General features: G+C 34.6%; 1 protein-coding gene across 1 annotated transcript in view; it reads left to right on the top strand.

The window, feature by feature from the left end:
- SNAP91 (synaptosome associated protein 91) overlaps positions 1 to 18,385 on the top strand; it is a 136,522-nt gene that overhangs the window by 47,077 nt on the left and 71,060 nt on the right. Inside the window, exons 8-9 of the mRNA XM_090279625.1 lie at positions 5,225 to 5,331; positions 16,774 to 16,815. Coding sequence (XP_090135751.1) covers positions 5,225 to 5,331; positions 16,774 to 16,815 — 149 coding nt within the window. The remainder of the gene's footprint in view (positions 1 to 5,224; positions 5,332 to 16,773; positions 16,816 to 18,385) is intronic.

The raw sequence follows: 18,385 nt of genomic DNA, 5'->3' as shown, positions 1-18,385 counted from the left end.
CAGTTGTAAAGTTTAATGTTACATTCCTTCTTTCCTGCTTAGAACATTTAAAATTCATTCCAATTCTCTAGGTTTTTGTTGATTAGGATGGACAGATTCAGGTGGGAAAAATTCAAGGTGCCCAATTAATTAGTATTCAGATCAATACAAATTACTCTTTGTATTAATAAATACCATGCAATATTTGAGACATGCTCATGCTAAAAGTTATTTGTTATTTACAATTTAAATTTATTTTGGTGTCTTACATTTGTCTGGTGATCCTACTGCCAACATAAATTTACAAAATCTTACATTTCTTTTAGCATGTGCATTTTTTCCTCCTGGGTCAGGTTTCGTGCTGTCTTTCTTGGGTGTACTGAAATTGCTGGATTCTAATCTCATTCTAGGTAGTGAGGCAGTTGGCAAGGGAAGGGGAAAGAAGTAGAGGGATAGCGTATGAGGAGATTATCATTCCCTGATGGAAAGTGAATTGATTACAAGATTTCTAAGCAAGGCAGGACCAGCTTCTTCAGAATAAAAGGGAAAAGCTTTTTCCAGAAAGGGCAACTCATTTTGGTTTGAATCTAGGTTAACCGTCTGTTTTTTGTTTTTGTTTTTTCTTTCACAATAAATGCTCTAACTTTCACAGAGGACACCATGGTGAGGCTGGAAATTTAATTTTACTACATATGGTATAGTTTAGCAACTCACAAGATTAGGCTTTTACCTGACTTGCAGCTATGACAGCTGTGTGTCTGCAAGAGATAAGATTATTTTAGGCCAGCTTGAAGTACCACTGTCTGAAGGGAACCTGGAGCCAATAATTAAAAATTCTGTGTTGTCATTTTCATTTTTAAGCTTCTTAGGGGAGTCAGGAGCAGCCACCCACCCCATGGTTCTGTTTGCCTTGTTCCCATAATGGTTCTCTATCCCAGGAGCTACTTGGTCTGATAAGCTTAATTCTGGTTGCTCATTTCAGAAAACCACAGGTGATCATTGAAGTTATTAATTTGCTCCTACGCAGCATAGACAATAAGAATTCAATTTTCCAATAGTTGCAGGAGGCCATCACTGCCATCAAATCCAATCAGGTTGCACATCTAATCCCAGATTCCCATCTCCAACATTTTTGAGGGTCTGATTTCTACAGCCACTTCAGGTACTAAATGGTGTATCTATTCAAGAAACAAAAAGCATCTTGCAGGTTGTAAATGAAAGGGGATTTAATACAGAAAATTAGGTACTTATGTAATTATTGGAAGCCTGCAGGAACTGGTTCTGGGCTTGGCCTGCTGAGAGGACTACTGAAATAGTAAGTTCTTATTCCTAGGGAAGCTGCTGCTGAGGCCACCACTCTAAGGTATGCTGAAAGCAAGTAGCTACTGCCACCACCTCGACTGCCTTGCAATCCTAGGGAGCTGGAGAACAGACTCTTGAAACTATAATATAGGAAATAGGGCATCTTATCAGGTGGCTGCAATCATAACAATGACTCCTCAAACCCCTAAGTTGGATGGTAGGCAGTGCAATGCTGCTGAAAGAAAAGCTCCGACTTCTAGGATTTAATCACTTGTAAGAAACAGGTGAAAAGGCACAGGAAACATGGCTTTACCTCAGTTTCACCTTCTCAACCTCCCACAGGTTTAATTTGCAGAACTAAATTTGCATCCAGAATCCTGGCTTCTCATGAGTCTAGAAAATGATAGAATGCGGGTTGGGTAAGACAAGCCCAACATCGAATGCAGGGCTCTTATAGATTTTGCCTTTAGTGGGGAAAGATTCCTGCCTGTAATATGCAGTTCAAACCATATTACCTTGATTTCTGGTGGGAGAGTTTATCAGTAAGCCAAAGAAGACAGATTTTCCCATTCTTTTTTGCTGGTTGATCTTATTCTACCTTACCCCTCATAAATGTGAGCTTTTGCTAAAGTTCCTTTCTAGCCATCTACCATTCTGTTGTTTCTGCATGTTCTTAACTGGAAAACCTATCATCTCCATTACAATGAGTCCCAAATCTATTATGTCAGTTCTTACCTTTATTCTGAACTTTAGTTTTGCATGTCTTTTTGTAGACATTAAATTTAGATATTGTGTTCTTACCTACAACTCAACATTACCTATAACCGAACTCTTGAATTTACCCTTCCTAATCTTATTTCTGTTTATATATAATTAGTCCTTTAAATCTAAAACCTCAATTATCTTTGAGGTGCTCATCTTACTCAAATCCATACCCAGTTGATTCATTTTTATACTCTCTCACAGTGTACCCTTGTTTCATTCCCACTTATGCTTCAAGAACATTGGCTATATTGCCTCTACAATTCATCTAATGATTAAACATGTTAAGCCATGTGATTCTCCTCTATTCTTGTCTTGAACAGCTACTTAAATGCTGCTGTACTTTCTCTTTATGTTGAATTCACAGATAGATTATAGAAAGAATGCATTTTTCTTCATATTAAAATAACCATTCAGTACATATTTTTATTTCATTTAATTTGAAAAAATAGTCTATAGGCTACGATTAGGAGAAGAAAAGGAGGAGAGTTATACATTTTCATTTTAAAGAAGGGGACTAAATGGTAATAGAAAAAAATGCAATAAAACTTTTTTTTAAAGGCCTGACTCTTAAGTGATAGAGGTATATATTCTTACCTGACGACATTCTGGTTGGAGTGGTCTTCATTGCTCTTGTAAAAGTAACTGTAGAATATAAGCACACTTAGTATCCTAAGTGTTTTGAGACAGGTATGTTTTTTGTTTACTAGATAATACTAGGAATTAATTTTATAAATATATTATGGGTTAGTTTTAATCAAGGTCTTCATAACCAATTCTCTGCCTCTAATGTTGGTGGCACAAACCTTCACAAACATTTTGCCGCCATACTGAACCTCTGATGTTGAAGTTCGAAGATGCTTCCCTTACTGACTGATGGTCATTAGTAGTAGTCCATGTGCAAAGTCTCGGTTTGCCTTTCAGGAATGAGATTTCTTTTCCTGTGGCTCCTTTCCTAGGAGAGTTATTCTGTGAAAGTTAATACAGACATGATGAGAATTTACCAATACTTTATAAAGATTCATGTTATGAATGTTAAATTTGATCATTTTAAATACTAAAAATCAATGTATGTTATCTTTAGTATGAAAGAAAGGTAGAGGTTCATTTCTGGGTGATACATGCCCTCTGTTAAAAGTATTCATTTCTCTAGGACCTGCTTTGCTCTCTAAGTGGACAAGGGAACCTCACAGCTTCACATGTATCAGTGCATGTTGTCTTTTGGTGTTATTATCACTGTTAGAGAAATGGTTATGAGATTATGACCTAAAGCCATAATGATTGAATCTCTTCTGTTGCTGAATCCTAAATTACCATGACAGATACAATCTAAAAAGGCATCCAAAGGGGGAGAGAAAGAATTAGCTTAAAATTATGATGCATTGGTTTTAAAAGGAAACTGAGATTATTCAGTTTCTCTTTTTGTATTATTGCTGAATATCTGATGCAAATAAATAGATTATAATAAAGAAAAGTAATTTATATATTTGAAAGAAATTGTTTATGTGAAGATTGTATAGAAAGGAAAAAAGAAAGGTATGTTTTACCAGAATAAGTCCTTATTTTATTTTTCTTTACAGCTTTTTAAAATTTATTTTTAGAAGGGAAGGGAGAGAGAAAGGGAGAGAAACATCAATGTGTGGTTGCGTCTCGCATGTCCCCTGGGGACCTAACCCCAACCCAGTCATGTGCCCTGATTGGGAATCAAACCAGTGACCCTTTGGTTCACAGGCTGGCACCGAATCCACTGAGCCACACCAGCCAAGGCCAAATTCTTATTTTCAAAAGTTTAAGCTGAAAAAGACTTGTTTCCTCATAGCACATGATTTTATCTATAGCATTAAAAAAGAAGATAGTGTGGATAAAGAAAATATCCTTAGCTTTGGCCATTTTTTAAAAAGCTCACCTCTCTCAAATCTTAACAAGTAGAAAACAGTATGTGTTTATTTTCTTGATCCTTTTGCTTCCCTTGAATACCCTGCAGGGGTGGTCCATGCTAAAAGTAAAATTACGAAAAGACTGTCAACAGAAGATAATGAGTAGCTACCCTTAATAATTAGTTCTTTGTGTAATTATATATTACTAACCTTTCTTGAGAAAATGAAAAATATGTTTGAGAGAATATAAAAGTAGATGTGTTTAGCCATGTGCAGATATAAACTAATGATGACACTGAGCCATCCGGTATGCTCCAGCATTGCCGGGAGTTATTGTAGATGATGGCCTACCACGTCTCCATGTGCAATGTCAGTAATTATTGACGGGACGGCTGGCAAAAACACTGATAACATACTAGTTTTCTTCAAAACAGTATGGAGAAAATACACTCTCATGCTGTAGTTGTAATGGAGCTATACTGCCTTAATGACTGTGAAGAGAATAGCAAAATCCTGTTTTTCTGTCTAGAGAGCTACAAGTTGAGAAAGAGGATATGATTATAGACTAGAAGTCATGAAGAGTTTGGTAAACCAAATGTTTTACACAAAACTTCACTATTTTATAAATAAAAAATACATTATATTGTTTGAAAGAAATAATTTACAACCAATAATAGTTTCAATTTACACAGATTGTAGAAATTTTAGAGAATTCTTGAATTCATGGAATTTTATAGGTTATTGCTTTATGATATGTAAATAATGTGTTTATAGTGGGCTTGTAAGAAAATAAAGATGCTGTTAAATGCAGTCATAACTTTAGAGATTGTTATCACAAATAATTTGATGCTGTTTTCCAAAACAGAGAACTTGGATACATGAATTTAACCTATCACAATAATTCATACGTTCTTCTACTTTAACTGTAGTTTCATTATTAACATTGTTCCATGTGAGACATAACACTTTTTAAAACTACTCAGGTCTCCTTGTTTAGGTGCATTAATATCTCTTACAGACTTTAGTGCTAAGTGTTTTGAGTCAAACATTAATTTCAATTTATTTTTTTTTTATTTTAGAGAGAGGAAGGGGGAGAGAGAAAGAGAGAAACATTAAGTTGTTTCACTTACTTATACATTTATACATTAGTTGGTTGGTTCTTGTATGTGCTCTGACCGGGGATCAAACCAGACACCAGCTACCAGGCCAGAGCCATTAATTTCAGTTTTAAGTGATAATATTAATATAAGCTTATAATAAAATTGAATATAATACTCTTTAAAATTGTTTTCTATCTCTTCTAGAAAAGTTTTTTGAAATGAAGAAAGGACAATGTAAAGATGCTCTAGAAATTTACAAACGATTTTTAACTAGAATGACGCGAGTATCTGAATTTCTCAAAGTTGCAGAGGTATGTAATATTAAGCTTTGTTGGGAATATATTTTTAAAACATTAGCTCACATGTCTGGAGTAAATGATAAAATTCATAATCTAGCCTGACACACTGCCACTGTCACAGAGCAATATGGTTGAAAGTGGCCTTAGAAGTCACCTCATCTGTCTTTTCATTCAGAGCTGTACTCTGCACTCCTTATCCCAAACAGATGATCGTTCTGTGTGCACATAAGGCTTTCATGGATATCAGCTTATGTACTGCCTTGCAAGGTGGTCTCTTCCTCCATTTCACCTAATGGCTATCTTTGATTGTATGAAAGTGCTTTCTTTTTATTAAACCCTAAAACAAAATCCTCAGAAATGTTCGTCCAATGTTCTTAGAGTAAAAATGATAAATCATAAAATCTGAACTTTCTTACCTCATTAGTGGTTTAAACACAATGAAAAATATAAAACAGTAGAATTAATTTTATAAAGTTTATAAATTGTTTCTTATGGGATTATTTTTATACTTAGAATAACTTTGTAACTGTATAGTTGATGTTCCTGCGGTTATCTGTAAGTTGGTGTTTTCTCTGACAAAATCCAATTATTGATTCATACTGATATTGGAAATTATGACATTGTTATAATTGTCCTTTGGTAAGATGGGTTTTTATTTTACATGTCAACAAACTGGTTGCTAGGACCAGCTGGAGTGCTGTGAGCGAGGGTTCCTGAAGCTCAGCAACCAAGCATACAATGCCACGAATGTGGGCCATTCATAACATGTTTTTTTAATTTTTGCAATTTTGAGAATATAGCACAAGCATTTTATATACACAGTGTCAAAAACACTCTAGTCCATGTGTTATATATCAAATCTCATTTATTCACAGGAATAATAATTGTCAAATTCAAATTCTGAGATGAAAATAACATTGTAAAATGCTTTTTCTTCACTTTGAGCCTTACAGTTTATAATCAGAATAAAAATATTATTTATATAGCATGGGAAACAAGAGGTAAAGGTCAACTTTTATAAATTACATATATATTAAAGCATGTTCTCATGTTGGTGGTCTTTAAAAAAGGATAGAATTGCTTGAAACTTACTTTTGCTGCTGTACAGATTTTATGTTTTAAATTTTATATGATTTTTCCCATGTTTTAACCATAATTATCAATATAATTAGTAAATTTGCCTAATTTCTTTTTGTGGACATACAATTTTGCCTAAGTACCCAGAGCAGAAGATTATTTCATTGTTCCACTAATTCCTGGTGCACATGCTTCCCACTTTTCCCATTTGTGGGACATGTGACAGTCTGTAGTATACATTTATCTAATCAGCTTAATAAGGCTCAGCTCAAGGTCTCCATGAGAAAAGGAGTACTTATTTATCAGTTCCTTCTATTTGTATATGTAAAATTTGATTTTGTGTCTACTGATATTAGGCCCAATTGAGGCTGTTGTGAATGACAGGTACAGAAATTAGACATCACTTTGAGAGCCTGTTTTTAACTGAATAATAAATATTTTACTTTTATTTAAGTATGATTAATGTTTTATAGTGTAGATACTAATTTATAAAATTATTTTAACAGAATGAACAGTAAACTTTTATGGATAACCATAACCATTTTTGTTTTCTTTCACACTTAAATTATACTGTTCATAATTTCAGCACTAATTGTTTAAATATCAGTGTGTAACAGTATGTTTATGACTGGTTAATATGGAAATATTTTGACAAGTGTACAAAGCTTTCTCTTCCAATTAGTACTCATGTGGTATATATATCTTTGGACTCATATCAATAGCTATCCTGTGGTTAGTACCATTTGCCTAAAGAGTGTGTAGAAGACTCCCAGAATGTCATTTTTAAAAATGCAACTACATTGGGTATTTGCTAAATGTTACCAATAAGTTGTTCATCATGTTTTTTAAATGTAATTTCAAATTTCATTTATTTTTTGAGGCTTTATAACATTTTTATTTTTTAGAGAGAGGGGAAGGGAGGGAGAAAGAAAGGGAGAGAAACATCATTTGGTTGCCTTTAGTATGTACCCTAACCAGGGACTGAACCTGCAACCCAGGCATGTGCTCTAACCTGGGAATCAAACTGGCAACCTTTTGGTATTCAAGAAATGCCCAACCAACTGAGCCACACTGGCCAGGGCAGTTGTTTGTCTTATGAAAAGAAATGTAGAGTACTAGAATAATTTATATGGGAATATTCAAATTTCCCAGAAGAATTACTTAAAGTGCAGAAAACTTACCATGTTTTATATGTTTATACAGTCATTCCTGGGTATCTGCAGGGGATTGATTCCAGGACCCTTTCTGGATACCCAAATTCACAGATACTCAAGTCCCCTAATATAAAATAGCATTGTATTTGCATATAAACTAAGCACATCTTCCCATATATTTTAAATCATCTCTAGATTACTTATATCTAATTCAATGTAAATGTTATGTAAATAGTTGTTATGTTGTATTGTTTAGGGAATAATGACAAGAAAAGAGAGCATGTATAGGCTCAGTAAAGACACCACAATTAGAGGCCTAACTACATAGTACACATCAGCAGCAACATAGCATTTGTTTTCAAATATTTTTGACCTATGGTTAGTTGAATCCATGGGTATGGAACCTGTGGATACAGAAGGTTGACTGTACTGAAGATTCCTAAAACAAAAACTGAAACTTTGTAAAACAGTTGTTTTACACGTAACAGGAATTTCTACTAAAGACACTTCCTTTTTATAGAACCAAGTTATTCTTAGTTAGCTATTGCAAGGTAGATACCAAGTCGTAGGAGTTATGTCTCCCAGCATATTTGCAGACAGCAAAGAATGAGATTTCTGTAGTACAGTCACACTTCACCTCAATCTTCCAAGGTCAGGATAGTAAAATTAACAATGTCAAGGAAGAATTTCTAAATTTTGTCTTTAACAGAATTATCCATTCAGTAGAAACACATCACCTTTTAGCAAAGTGATTCTTATATTAGGGATCCATAATACTTCAATTTCAAAAACACTGGCTTCATTTATATTAACATTTTAATGGCTCATTAAAGAGGTATTAAAATATGAAAAGAAATGGAATGAAGTTGCCTTAGTTTATAATTTCCATAATTTGTAACAATGTAAGTGAGTTTAGGGAAGCAACATAACTTCCTTAGAGCCAGAGTCTAGTTAAAAATCTGTATTTTGGGGAGGAATCTCTGGCATATGCTGATCTAGAGGGATGAGGGTCAATGCTCTGTACACTAATGATGCTCCACGCGGGCAATTTTGCTCCCCCTTCCTTCAAAGAAGACAATGTCTGGAAACATTTTTGCTTGTCACAACCAAATAGAGAGCAACAAAATAATAATAGAGGTCTTTAATACCCCACTTACATCAATGGTTAGAGGAAAAGGGAGAGGGCTATTGGCATCAAGCGGCTGGAGACCAATGATACTGCTAATACCCCACAGTGCACAAGACAGCCCCCAACAATGAATTATCATCCTAAAATATCAACAGTGCCCAGGCTAATCTAGACATAGAGAAGGCAGAGGAAAGAAGTTAGGTCAGCACTTGACCCACAAGTGGATTTTCCAGTCTCCTGTTTGCCTTACTGTCTTTATAGGAATCCAACATTTATGCTTTGTATATTTGCTTCTACATTTCCATTAGCAAAATCAAAGCTCTTCATTTCTCAGAGAGACTTCGGTTTAAGCCTCTTTGTTTCTTTGAAGCTCAATTCTATCATTTATATAAATTGAGATAATTGAAGTTATAATTTTCATTTTTGCCAACTTTTATTTTGAAATTTTCAAATCTACAAAAGAGTTGATAAAGTAGTACAGGTGAACATCTATCTATATGCTCTTCATTGATTTACCTTTATTAATATATTCCTGTATTTGCACACTTGTATGCTCTTTTTTTTCTGCTCCTTTTTCCACCACTTCCTTTCCCAACATACTCAAGTTAAAAATTCCTATATGCTTTTACCCAGTAATTTCACATCTACAAATGTATTCTAAAGATGAGTTCACATAGGTACAAAATATTGTGTGCAGCATTGCTTGCAATGGCAAAAGATTAGAATCAGCTCCAATGTCTTTTAAGAGGTGATTTGTTAAATTACAGGACAAGGTAGCTGTTTAAAAAATGAGGAAACTCTGTATTAATATAGATATAGAGCTAGGATAAACTTTTAAATGAAAAACAGAAGCTCAGTGTATATAATATGCTATTATTGTACAATAATGAGTGATATAAATATTTATGTAGGTCACATTTTGGGGGGGATATGCATAAAGACACTGGAAAGATACAAAAGAAACTAACAAAATGGTTTTCTCTGTAAGAGGAGTGAAAATACATCCTGAGCAAGTTATGAAAGCTAAATGTGCATTCTGTTGCTTTTGGCTGGAATGTCTATAAATGTCTGTTAGGTTCATCTGATGTAGCATGCCCTTTAAGGCTATGTTTATTAATTTTCTGTCTGAATGATCTATTCCTTGATGTAAGTGGGGTATTAATGTCCCCTATTATTATTGTATTGCTGTCTACTTCTCCCTATTATATTTTAATATTTGCTTTGTATACATTTAGGTGCTCTTATGTAAGGTGAATAAATATTCACAAATGTTATATCCTCTTGTTAGATTGACCTCTTTATCCTTATGCAATACCCTTCTTTGTCTCTTATTCCAGTCTTTGCTTTAAAGTTTATTTTGTCTAATAGAAGTATAGCTTCCTGCTTTCTTTTGGTTTCCATTTGCATGGAATATCTTTTTCCATCCTTCACTTTGAATCTGTGTGTGTCTTTACATCTAAAATGTGTCTCTTGTAGTCAGCAAATAGGTGGATCTTGTGTTTTATCCATTCAATCACTCTGTGTCTTTTGATTGGAGAAATTACTTCATTTACATATAAAGTAATTGTTGATAAGTAGAAGCGTATTGCCATTTTGTTAAATGTTTTCTAGCTGTTTTTATACTTCCTCTCTGTTCCTTTCTTCTCTGGTTGTCTTTCTTTGTGCTTTGATGACTTTCTTTAGTGGTATGCTTAGATTTCCTTCTCTCTATCTTTTATGACTTTACTGTAGGTTTTTCCTTTGTGGTTACCATGAAACTTACATATTACAACTTATATCTGTAATAGTCCAAACCATTTTAAATTGATAACAATGCTACAAAAAGTTCATCCAAAAGCAACAGAATATACATTGTTCTCAACTACACATGCAACATTTTCTAAGATAAAATGAGTCAATAAATTTAAAAGGATTGGAATAATATCAAGTATATTTTATGACCATAATGGTATGAAACTAGAAATAAATTGCATGAAGAAAACTGGAAAATTCACAAATATGTGGAGATTAAACAACATGGTACTGACAACCAATGAGTCAAAGGATAAATCAAAAAAGAAATAAAAAAACACAATGAGGCAAACAAACATGAAAATATAACATATTCATGGTATGCAGAAAAAGCAGTTCATAGTGATGAATGCCTACTTCAAGAAACAAGAACCAAGTCTCAAATAACCTACTTTACACCTCAAGGAACTAGAAAAAGAAAAACAAAACACAAAGTTAGAATGAAATAATAAAGATTAGAACAGAAATAAATGAAGTAGAGACTTAAAAGACAATAGAAAAGATAAGCAAAACTAAGCTCCATCTTAAAAATATAAACAAAATTGACAAAACTTTAGCTAGATTTACCAAGGAAAAAAGCGAGAGGATTCAAATAGATAAACAGAAATGAAAGAGATGTTACAATTGATAATACAGAAATACAAAAGACACTAATATATAATTCTTATAAAGAATTATATGCCAACAAATAGGACAACCTAGAAGAAAGGTAAATTACTGGAAATATACTACCTACAAACTGAATTATGATTTGAAATAGAAAATATGAACAGACTTAATACTAGCAAGGAGATTGAATTAATAATCAAAAACTTCCCAACAAACAAAAGTTCAAAACCAAATAGCTTCACTGGTGAATTCTAACAAATATTCAAAGAAAAATTAATACTTCTCAAAATCCTCCAAAAAATAGAACAGGAAGGAATTTTCCCAAACACACTATACAATGCTAGCATTACCCTGATACTAAAACCAGATAAGGATGCCACAAGAAGAGAAAATTATAGGCCAATATCCCTGATGATCATAGATGTAGAAATCCTCAACAAAATATTAGCATGCTGAATTCAATAATATATAAAAGGACATACACCATGATCAAATTCTGTGGATGCAAGGATGACTCAACATCTGCAAATCAGTCAATGTGATACACCACATTAACAAAAGGAAGGATAAAAATCATATTTCAATAGATGCAGAAAAAACAAAATTCAACATCCCGTTTTTGATATAAAAATTTTCTCAATAAAGCAGGTATGGAAGGAATGTATCTCAACTATAATAAAGGCCATATATGATAAGCCCACAGCTAACATCATACTCAGTTGTGAAAACTGAAAGCTTTTTCTCTAAGATCAGGAAAAAGATAAGGATAGCCACTTTTTCCACTTTTATTTAACATAATGTTGGATAGAGCAATTATGCAATACAGAGAAGCAACAGTCATTCAAGTTGGAAAGGAAGAAGCAAAAGTATTACTGTTCCCAGGTGACAATATTATAGAGAGAGAACCCAAAGGCTACATGAAAATTATTAAAACTAATAAACACATTCAGTAATGTTGCAGAACACAACATCAATACACAAAATTCTGCTGCATTTCTTTACACACTAACAATGAACTTACCAGGAAGAGAAATTAAGATAATAATCTTATTTACAATTGCATCAAAAAGAATAAAATGCCTAGGAATAAATTTAACCAAGGAGGTGAAAGACCTGTATATTGAAAACTACAAGACATTAATGAAAGAAATTGAAGAAAACAGAAATAAGATAAAAGATATTTCATGCTCATGTATTGGAAGAATTAATATTATTAAAATGTTCATACTATCCAAAGCAATACACAGATTCATAATCCCATCAAAATGCAAGTGGCATTTTCACAGAAATAAAGAGAACAATCCTAAAATCTATATGGAACCAAAAAAGACCCCAAATAGTAAAAAAATCTTGATAAAGAACAAAAAAAGTCAAGACATCATACTCCCTGATTTCAAACAGTATTACTAAACTATGGTAACTAAAACAGTATGGTATTATTATAAAAAAAGACACACAGACCAGCAGAACAGAATAGAACATCCAGATATAAACCCACACATATATGGTCATTAATTTATGACAAAGAAACCAAGAATACATAATGTGGAAATGACAGTCTTTTTAATAAATGGTGTTGGGAAAATTGGACCACTGTCTTACACCATACACAAAGATCATCTCAAAAATGGATTAAAGGCTTTACTATGAGACTTGAAACCATAAAATGTCTAAAAGAAAACATAAGTGGTAATCTCTCTGACATGTCTTGTTGATGATAATTTAAATCTAATCCCCAAAGAAAAAGCAAAAAAAGCAAAAATAAACAAGTGGGAGTACATCAAACTAATGTTTCTTCACAGAAAAGGAAATAGCAAAACAAAAAGGCAGCCTACCAAATGGGAGAAAATAATTGCAAATCATGTGTCTGATATGGGGTTAATATCCAAACATAAAAAACTCATACAACTCAGTAGCAAAAAAACAAACAGTTTGATTAAAAATGGGCAAAAGATCTCAATAGACATTTTTCCAAATAAGACATACTGTTTGCCAACAGGTACATAAACAGATGCTATATACCATTAATTATTAGGGAATGCAAATCAAAACCACAATGAGATATCACCTCACACATGTTAGAATGGCTTTTTTCAAAATGAGAAGAAATAACAAGTATTGGCAGGTATTGGCAGACAAGGGAAACGTTGTGTGCTGTTACTTGGAATGTAAATTGATGCAACCACCATGGGAAAAAATTATGGAGGTCCCCCCAAAAATTAAAAATAGAATTCCTGTCGGATCCAGAAATGCCACTTCTGAGTATTTATCCAAAATAAATGAAACACTAATGATAACATATATGTACTCCATGTTCATCACACCATTATATTTATATTAATCAAGATGTAGGAACAACCTAAGTGTCCATCAATGGATGAATAAATAGTGTACAAACACACATGCATATAATATATACAAATTCAGAGAACTATTATTCAAACATAAAAATGAATGAAATCTTGCTATTTTTGAGGAGATAGATGAACCTCGAGGACATTATGCAAAAAGAAATAGGTCAGAGAAAGCAATTCCATTCAATTTCTCTTATGTGTGGAATCTAAAAAAAGAAAAAAGAAAAAAAGAAAAGTCCAAGCTCATGGGTACAGAGAACAGATTAGATTGGTCATTGAAAGACATGGGTGGTGGGGTGGGAGAAATGGGTGAACTGTTTTCTTTTTTGGGGGGGGGGGTGTTTAAATTAATTAAATTAAAAATTTTTTAACTAAAAATGTTTTTAAAAATAAGAGAACATTCTCTGTGCAGAGGACTTACTAGGCATAATTAACAATTTAAATTTAGTCTAAACAATTTTTCTTTTCTCTTCGTTTCTCTCCACCCAGTGACACCCCTCCCTCCAGTTCCCCACCCCCAGTCCATGCCCATTGTTTGTGCATATAGTTCTTCTCAACATCTTCCTATCTACTCCTCTCCCTCCTACTATGCTTCTTAATTCCTGTAGTGTATTCCTCCTTTTCGCCCCCTTCCCTCTCCCTGCTGAACTCCCCCAGTAATGTTCCCCATACCTATAATTGTTTTCATACTCTCGTTGCCTACTTAGTTTGCCTTTGTTTCAGTTCCCTGGCTTCTGTTGTTGGTTGTTGTGATACAGTTTTCATTTTAATGTTCATAGTTTTGATCCTCTTTCTCCTAAACAAGTCCCTTTAACATTTCATATAACAGTGGTTTGGATCTGATGAACTCCTTCAGTTTTACTTTGTCCTGGAATCACTTTCTATGCCCTTTTATTCTGAATAACAGCTTCGCTGGATAGAGTAATTGTGGTTGTAGGTTTTTGCTTTTCACTACTTTGAATATTTCTTGCCAGTCCCTTTTTGCCTGCAGAATCTCCTTTGAGAAATCAGCTGACAGTCTTATTGGGACCCCTTTGTATGTAGTTCTTTTCTTCTCTCCTGCTGCTTTTAAGATTCTCTCTTCATCCTTAATTTTTGACATTTTGATTATAATGTGTCTTGGTGTGGTTCTCCCTAGGTCAATTTGCTTTGGAACTCTCTGTGCTTCCTGGACCTGTAAGTCTATTTCCTTCCCCAAGTTCACATAATTTTTCAATTTCTAGTTCTTCTTCACCTTCTGGCAACCCTATGATTCAGATGTTGGCCAACTTATAGCTGTTTGATAAGTTTCTGAGCCTCTCCTCATTTTCCTCACTTCTCATTTCGTCTTTCTGCACTCGTTGACTGTTCCTTCCCTATGTTCCGATTTGTTGATTTGATCCCTGGTTTTCTTGTCCTCACCACTAGTTTCGTATGTGTTTTGTTCATTTCAGCTGGACTAGCCTTCATTCCTTCCCTGTCTTGTTTAAGATCTGCTGTTAGGTCTGTAAGCACTTTTATAATCAAAGCTCTGAACTGTGCCTCAGAAAGATTTCCTATCTGCTGCTTCATTAGATTAGAAATTTGCTGTCTGGTCAGCTGCTTAACTGGGATCTCTATCATGATCTGTGCCATCCTGACAGTTTTGTGTTTACCTTTGCTTCCTGGGCAGGGCTGTCACACCTCCTATGCTATAAGGGGCAGAGCCCTGTGCACTCATCACAACTGGACGTTTTCTGCGGGGGTGGGGGTCCAAGATGGATTCCTGCTATTCAATCTTCCCTGAGAGACTGGGAGCCTCCTCCTCCACCCCCACCCCCACCAGGCCTCACAGTCCAAGGCAATGGGGGTCTGCCTTTCCCGGCTTTGGAATCACAAGCTGACGGGTCTGGCCTGCAGCCGGGGGTGCTCCCAGGTGCTTCTCACCTCCCCTTAAATATGGGTGTCTGTGCTTACCGCTGTCATGCCACCATCACTGCTGCTGCCTCGGACAGCATAGCTTGACCTCTTCTCCCCGGCTTCGCCCCTCCTACCTATCCGGATAAACACCATTTCTTTATAATTTCATACGTTGGACTTCCATTTATTTTCTGGAACTTCTGGTTATTTCTGGTTTTGCGGTAGTTGTATTCCTTCTTATTTGTGGAGGGAGATGGAGCATGTCAGTCTAGGCCTCCATCTTGGCCAGAAGTCTCCTGTGTTTGTTTGCTTCCATGTCCCAGGCAGAGCTGTTGTTCTTACTACATGTAAGGGGTGGAGCCTTAGGGATTCATCAGTAATGGGTGACCTGTTTCACCACGTTGTGGTGCTGTATACGGGGGAGGGGTCTGAGAGGGAACAATGCCCCTTGCCTAGCACTTGCCCCTTTTCCAGGCACTTCTCCCACTTCCACACCAGACTGGCACCCCTCTAGCAGCTACCCTGGCCGTCGTTCCCAGAGTGGATGGGTCTGCGGATGTTCTAGGTCCATGGGGGCCCTTTAAACAAGCAGACTCTGCTGAGAGACCAGCAGTTTCTGCTTCCATCTCAATCCCTACTGGTTTGCACAGTCAGAAACATTGGGGTTTGATTTTCCCCAGAGCTGGGACAGTGAGCTGCCCTGGTGAAGAGCTGGGAACGCTCCCCAGATGTCCCTCCTGACTTTTAAAATGTGTGACTGCACTTTTTGCCGACCTGCTGCTGTTGCCACTGCTGCCACCACCACACTGTGTCCTTTCCGCCCAGGCTCCACCCCTTCTACCTGTCTGGATGAGTATTTCTTCTTTATATCCTTGTTTGCTGGACTTCCATGCACTTTGATTTTCTGGAACTTCTGGTTGTTTCTAGTTTTGAGGTAGCTGTATTCCTTCTTAGTTGTGGAGGGAGATGCAGCATGTCAGTCTATGCCTCCATCTTGGCCGGAAGTCTTTCTAAGTATATTAATGAAATCATTACTATATTATATTGAATTGAAAAATACACAAAGAACATATGCTCAAAACAGACACAGACAACAGTGTGGTGATGGCCTGAGGGAAGGAGGGGGTGGAGCGCTAGGTAGAGGTGGGCAAAGGGGAAAATGTGGACAACTATAATTGTGGAAACAATAAAAATAAAGTTTAAAATATTTTCTATTACTTAAACGGATTTTGTTGATTTAATCATCACATATGTAATTCATAGGTTCTTTTTTACTAAACCATTTTAACTCAATATTTATATTCCAAATTTTATAATAAAATAATATAAAATTAATATATCTAATGATTCTATACCATGTTTGATAGTTTTAACTAATTCTATGCTGACCATCAATTAAATTAAGAGAAATTAAGTTTTAAAAATTCCCATTAAGTTACTTTTTATTTTTTTTAATCCACAGCAAGTTGGCATTGATAAAGGTGATATTCCTGACCTCACACAGGTAAGTGAATCTCTGAGTGGAAGATTCAGTGTACATGAAATTATTATTCCATAATTTTTCATAAAAGTTTTAGCTAGATCATAGTCTTTTAAGTATTTAATGCATTTTAAGTTTAGGTCAACAACCTTTCTTGGAAATTATTCTAACATATTTTTTCTAGCTATTGCATATATTTCTAGAGGTAATATGAAGATTTTCCTGCCCTTATAAACATAGTTTCTTCTTTAAAGGCAACTGAATTTAATTACTGAGCTCATCTTATCATTCTTGAATTTAAATCAAAAGGAAGCTTTGAATAATGTTAAAAGAAGTATTTTATCTATGAAAAGATATTCATAGGCATAATCAGAACATTTGAATTGTTCTTCCTGCTTGTTCTTCTAGATTTCAGCATGTTCCAGGTAGGAAGGAGGGATGTAAATGGGGTGAATTCTGAAATAGTTCCACTACACTGATTTTGGTCTCTCTTATGAAGTTGAGGAATTTCCATATATAAAATATTATTTTTTGAAAAAGTAGTAGTGGCAGATGAGTGATTTTTCTGGGACCATATAGTAAGCAAAAACAATAGTGGACTTCTTTACCATAATTGGCAGGAACTGTTTTTTATTTAATCAGCTTGTCACTCTGTTATGGTAAATTCCTATCCCAAACATGTCCTACAGTTAGAGACAGTGAGATGATAGAGAGAGCGTAAAGCTGTCTTAGTTACCTGTAATGAATATACAACTTTTCTGTCTTTGTAATTTAAAAACTCATTGTAATTGAAGAAAATTGTCATAATGAAAGGTTACCCACTTTTTAATTATATTAAAATGCATTTAATAACTTACTTTCCTTAAAATGTTTCCATTTTAAAACAATATTAACTTTAAATTTTTATTTAAAATAGAGAAACCCAAGGTAATGGTCTCTGCATGTATATAACTAAAATGCCAATGAAATACCAAGAAATCTTTTTTTAAAGGTTTTTTTTATTCATTTTTAGAGATAGGGAAGGGAAGGTGAAAGAGGGGGAGAGACACCTTGATGTGTGAGAGAAACATTGATCAGTTGCATCCCGCATGTGCCACTCATCCCAACTTGGGACCTGGCATGCAACGCAGGCATGTACCCTGACCTGGAATTGAACTGGAGACCTCAACCAAGTGAGCCACACTGGTCAGGGCCCAAGAATTTTTCATTAATAAAGTTCATAGAACAATTCAGAACATGATGGCATTATATTTTTCAGTTGAAAGATTGGGCAATAGCTCCTTCTAATAGACAGAATATTAGTATAAATATTTTTGCTAAAATGAAAAGATGATCAGGTACATCCCTGATTAAGATATCGATATCATTTTGAAGGTAGCTAAAAATTAAGTGTGCATAAAGCACTATTAAGAATCTATTGGATATAGATTTATGAATTTTATAGCACCAATAAAGGCAAAGTAAATCACTGTGCTTTTATTTTTAATTATTTAATTATAATAGTTTACATTGTAGTTTTGTAAAATAACCCAAATAAATAATGCATGTTAATCTTAAAAGGTGGATATTAAAATACTTAGCTCGTCGAATAGCT

The sequence above is a fragment of the Furipterus horrens genome, unplaced genomic scaffold (genome assembly GCF_987537825.1).
Source record: "Furipterus horrens unplaced genomic scaffold, mFurHor1.1.pri manual_scaffold_6, whole genome shotgun sequence".
Taxonomy (NCBI): Eukaryota; Metazoa; Chordata; class Mammalia; order Chiroptera; family Furipteridae; genus Furipterus; species Furipterus horrens.
The sequence above is the reverse complement of the archived record's forward strand: the minus strand, read 5'-3'. Positions and strand labels throughout refer to the sequence as shown.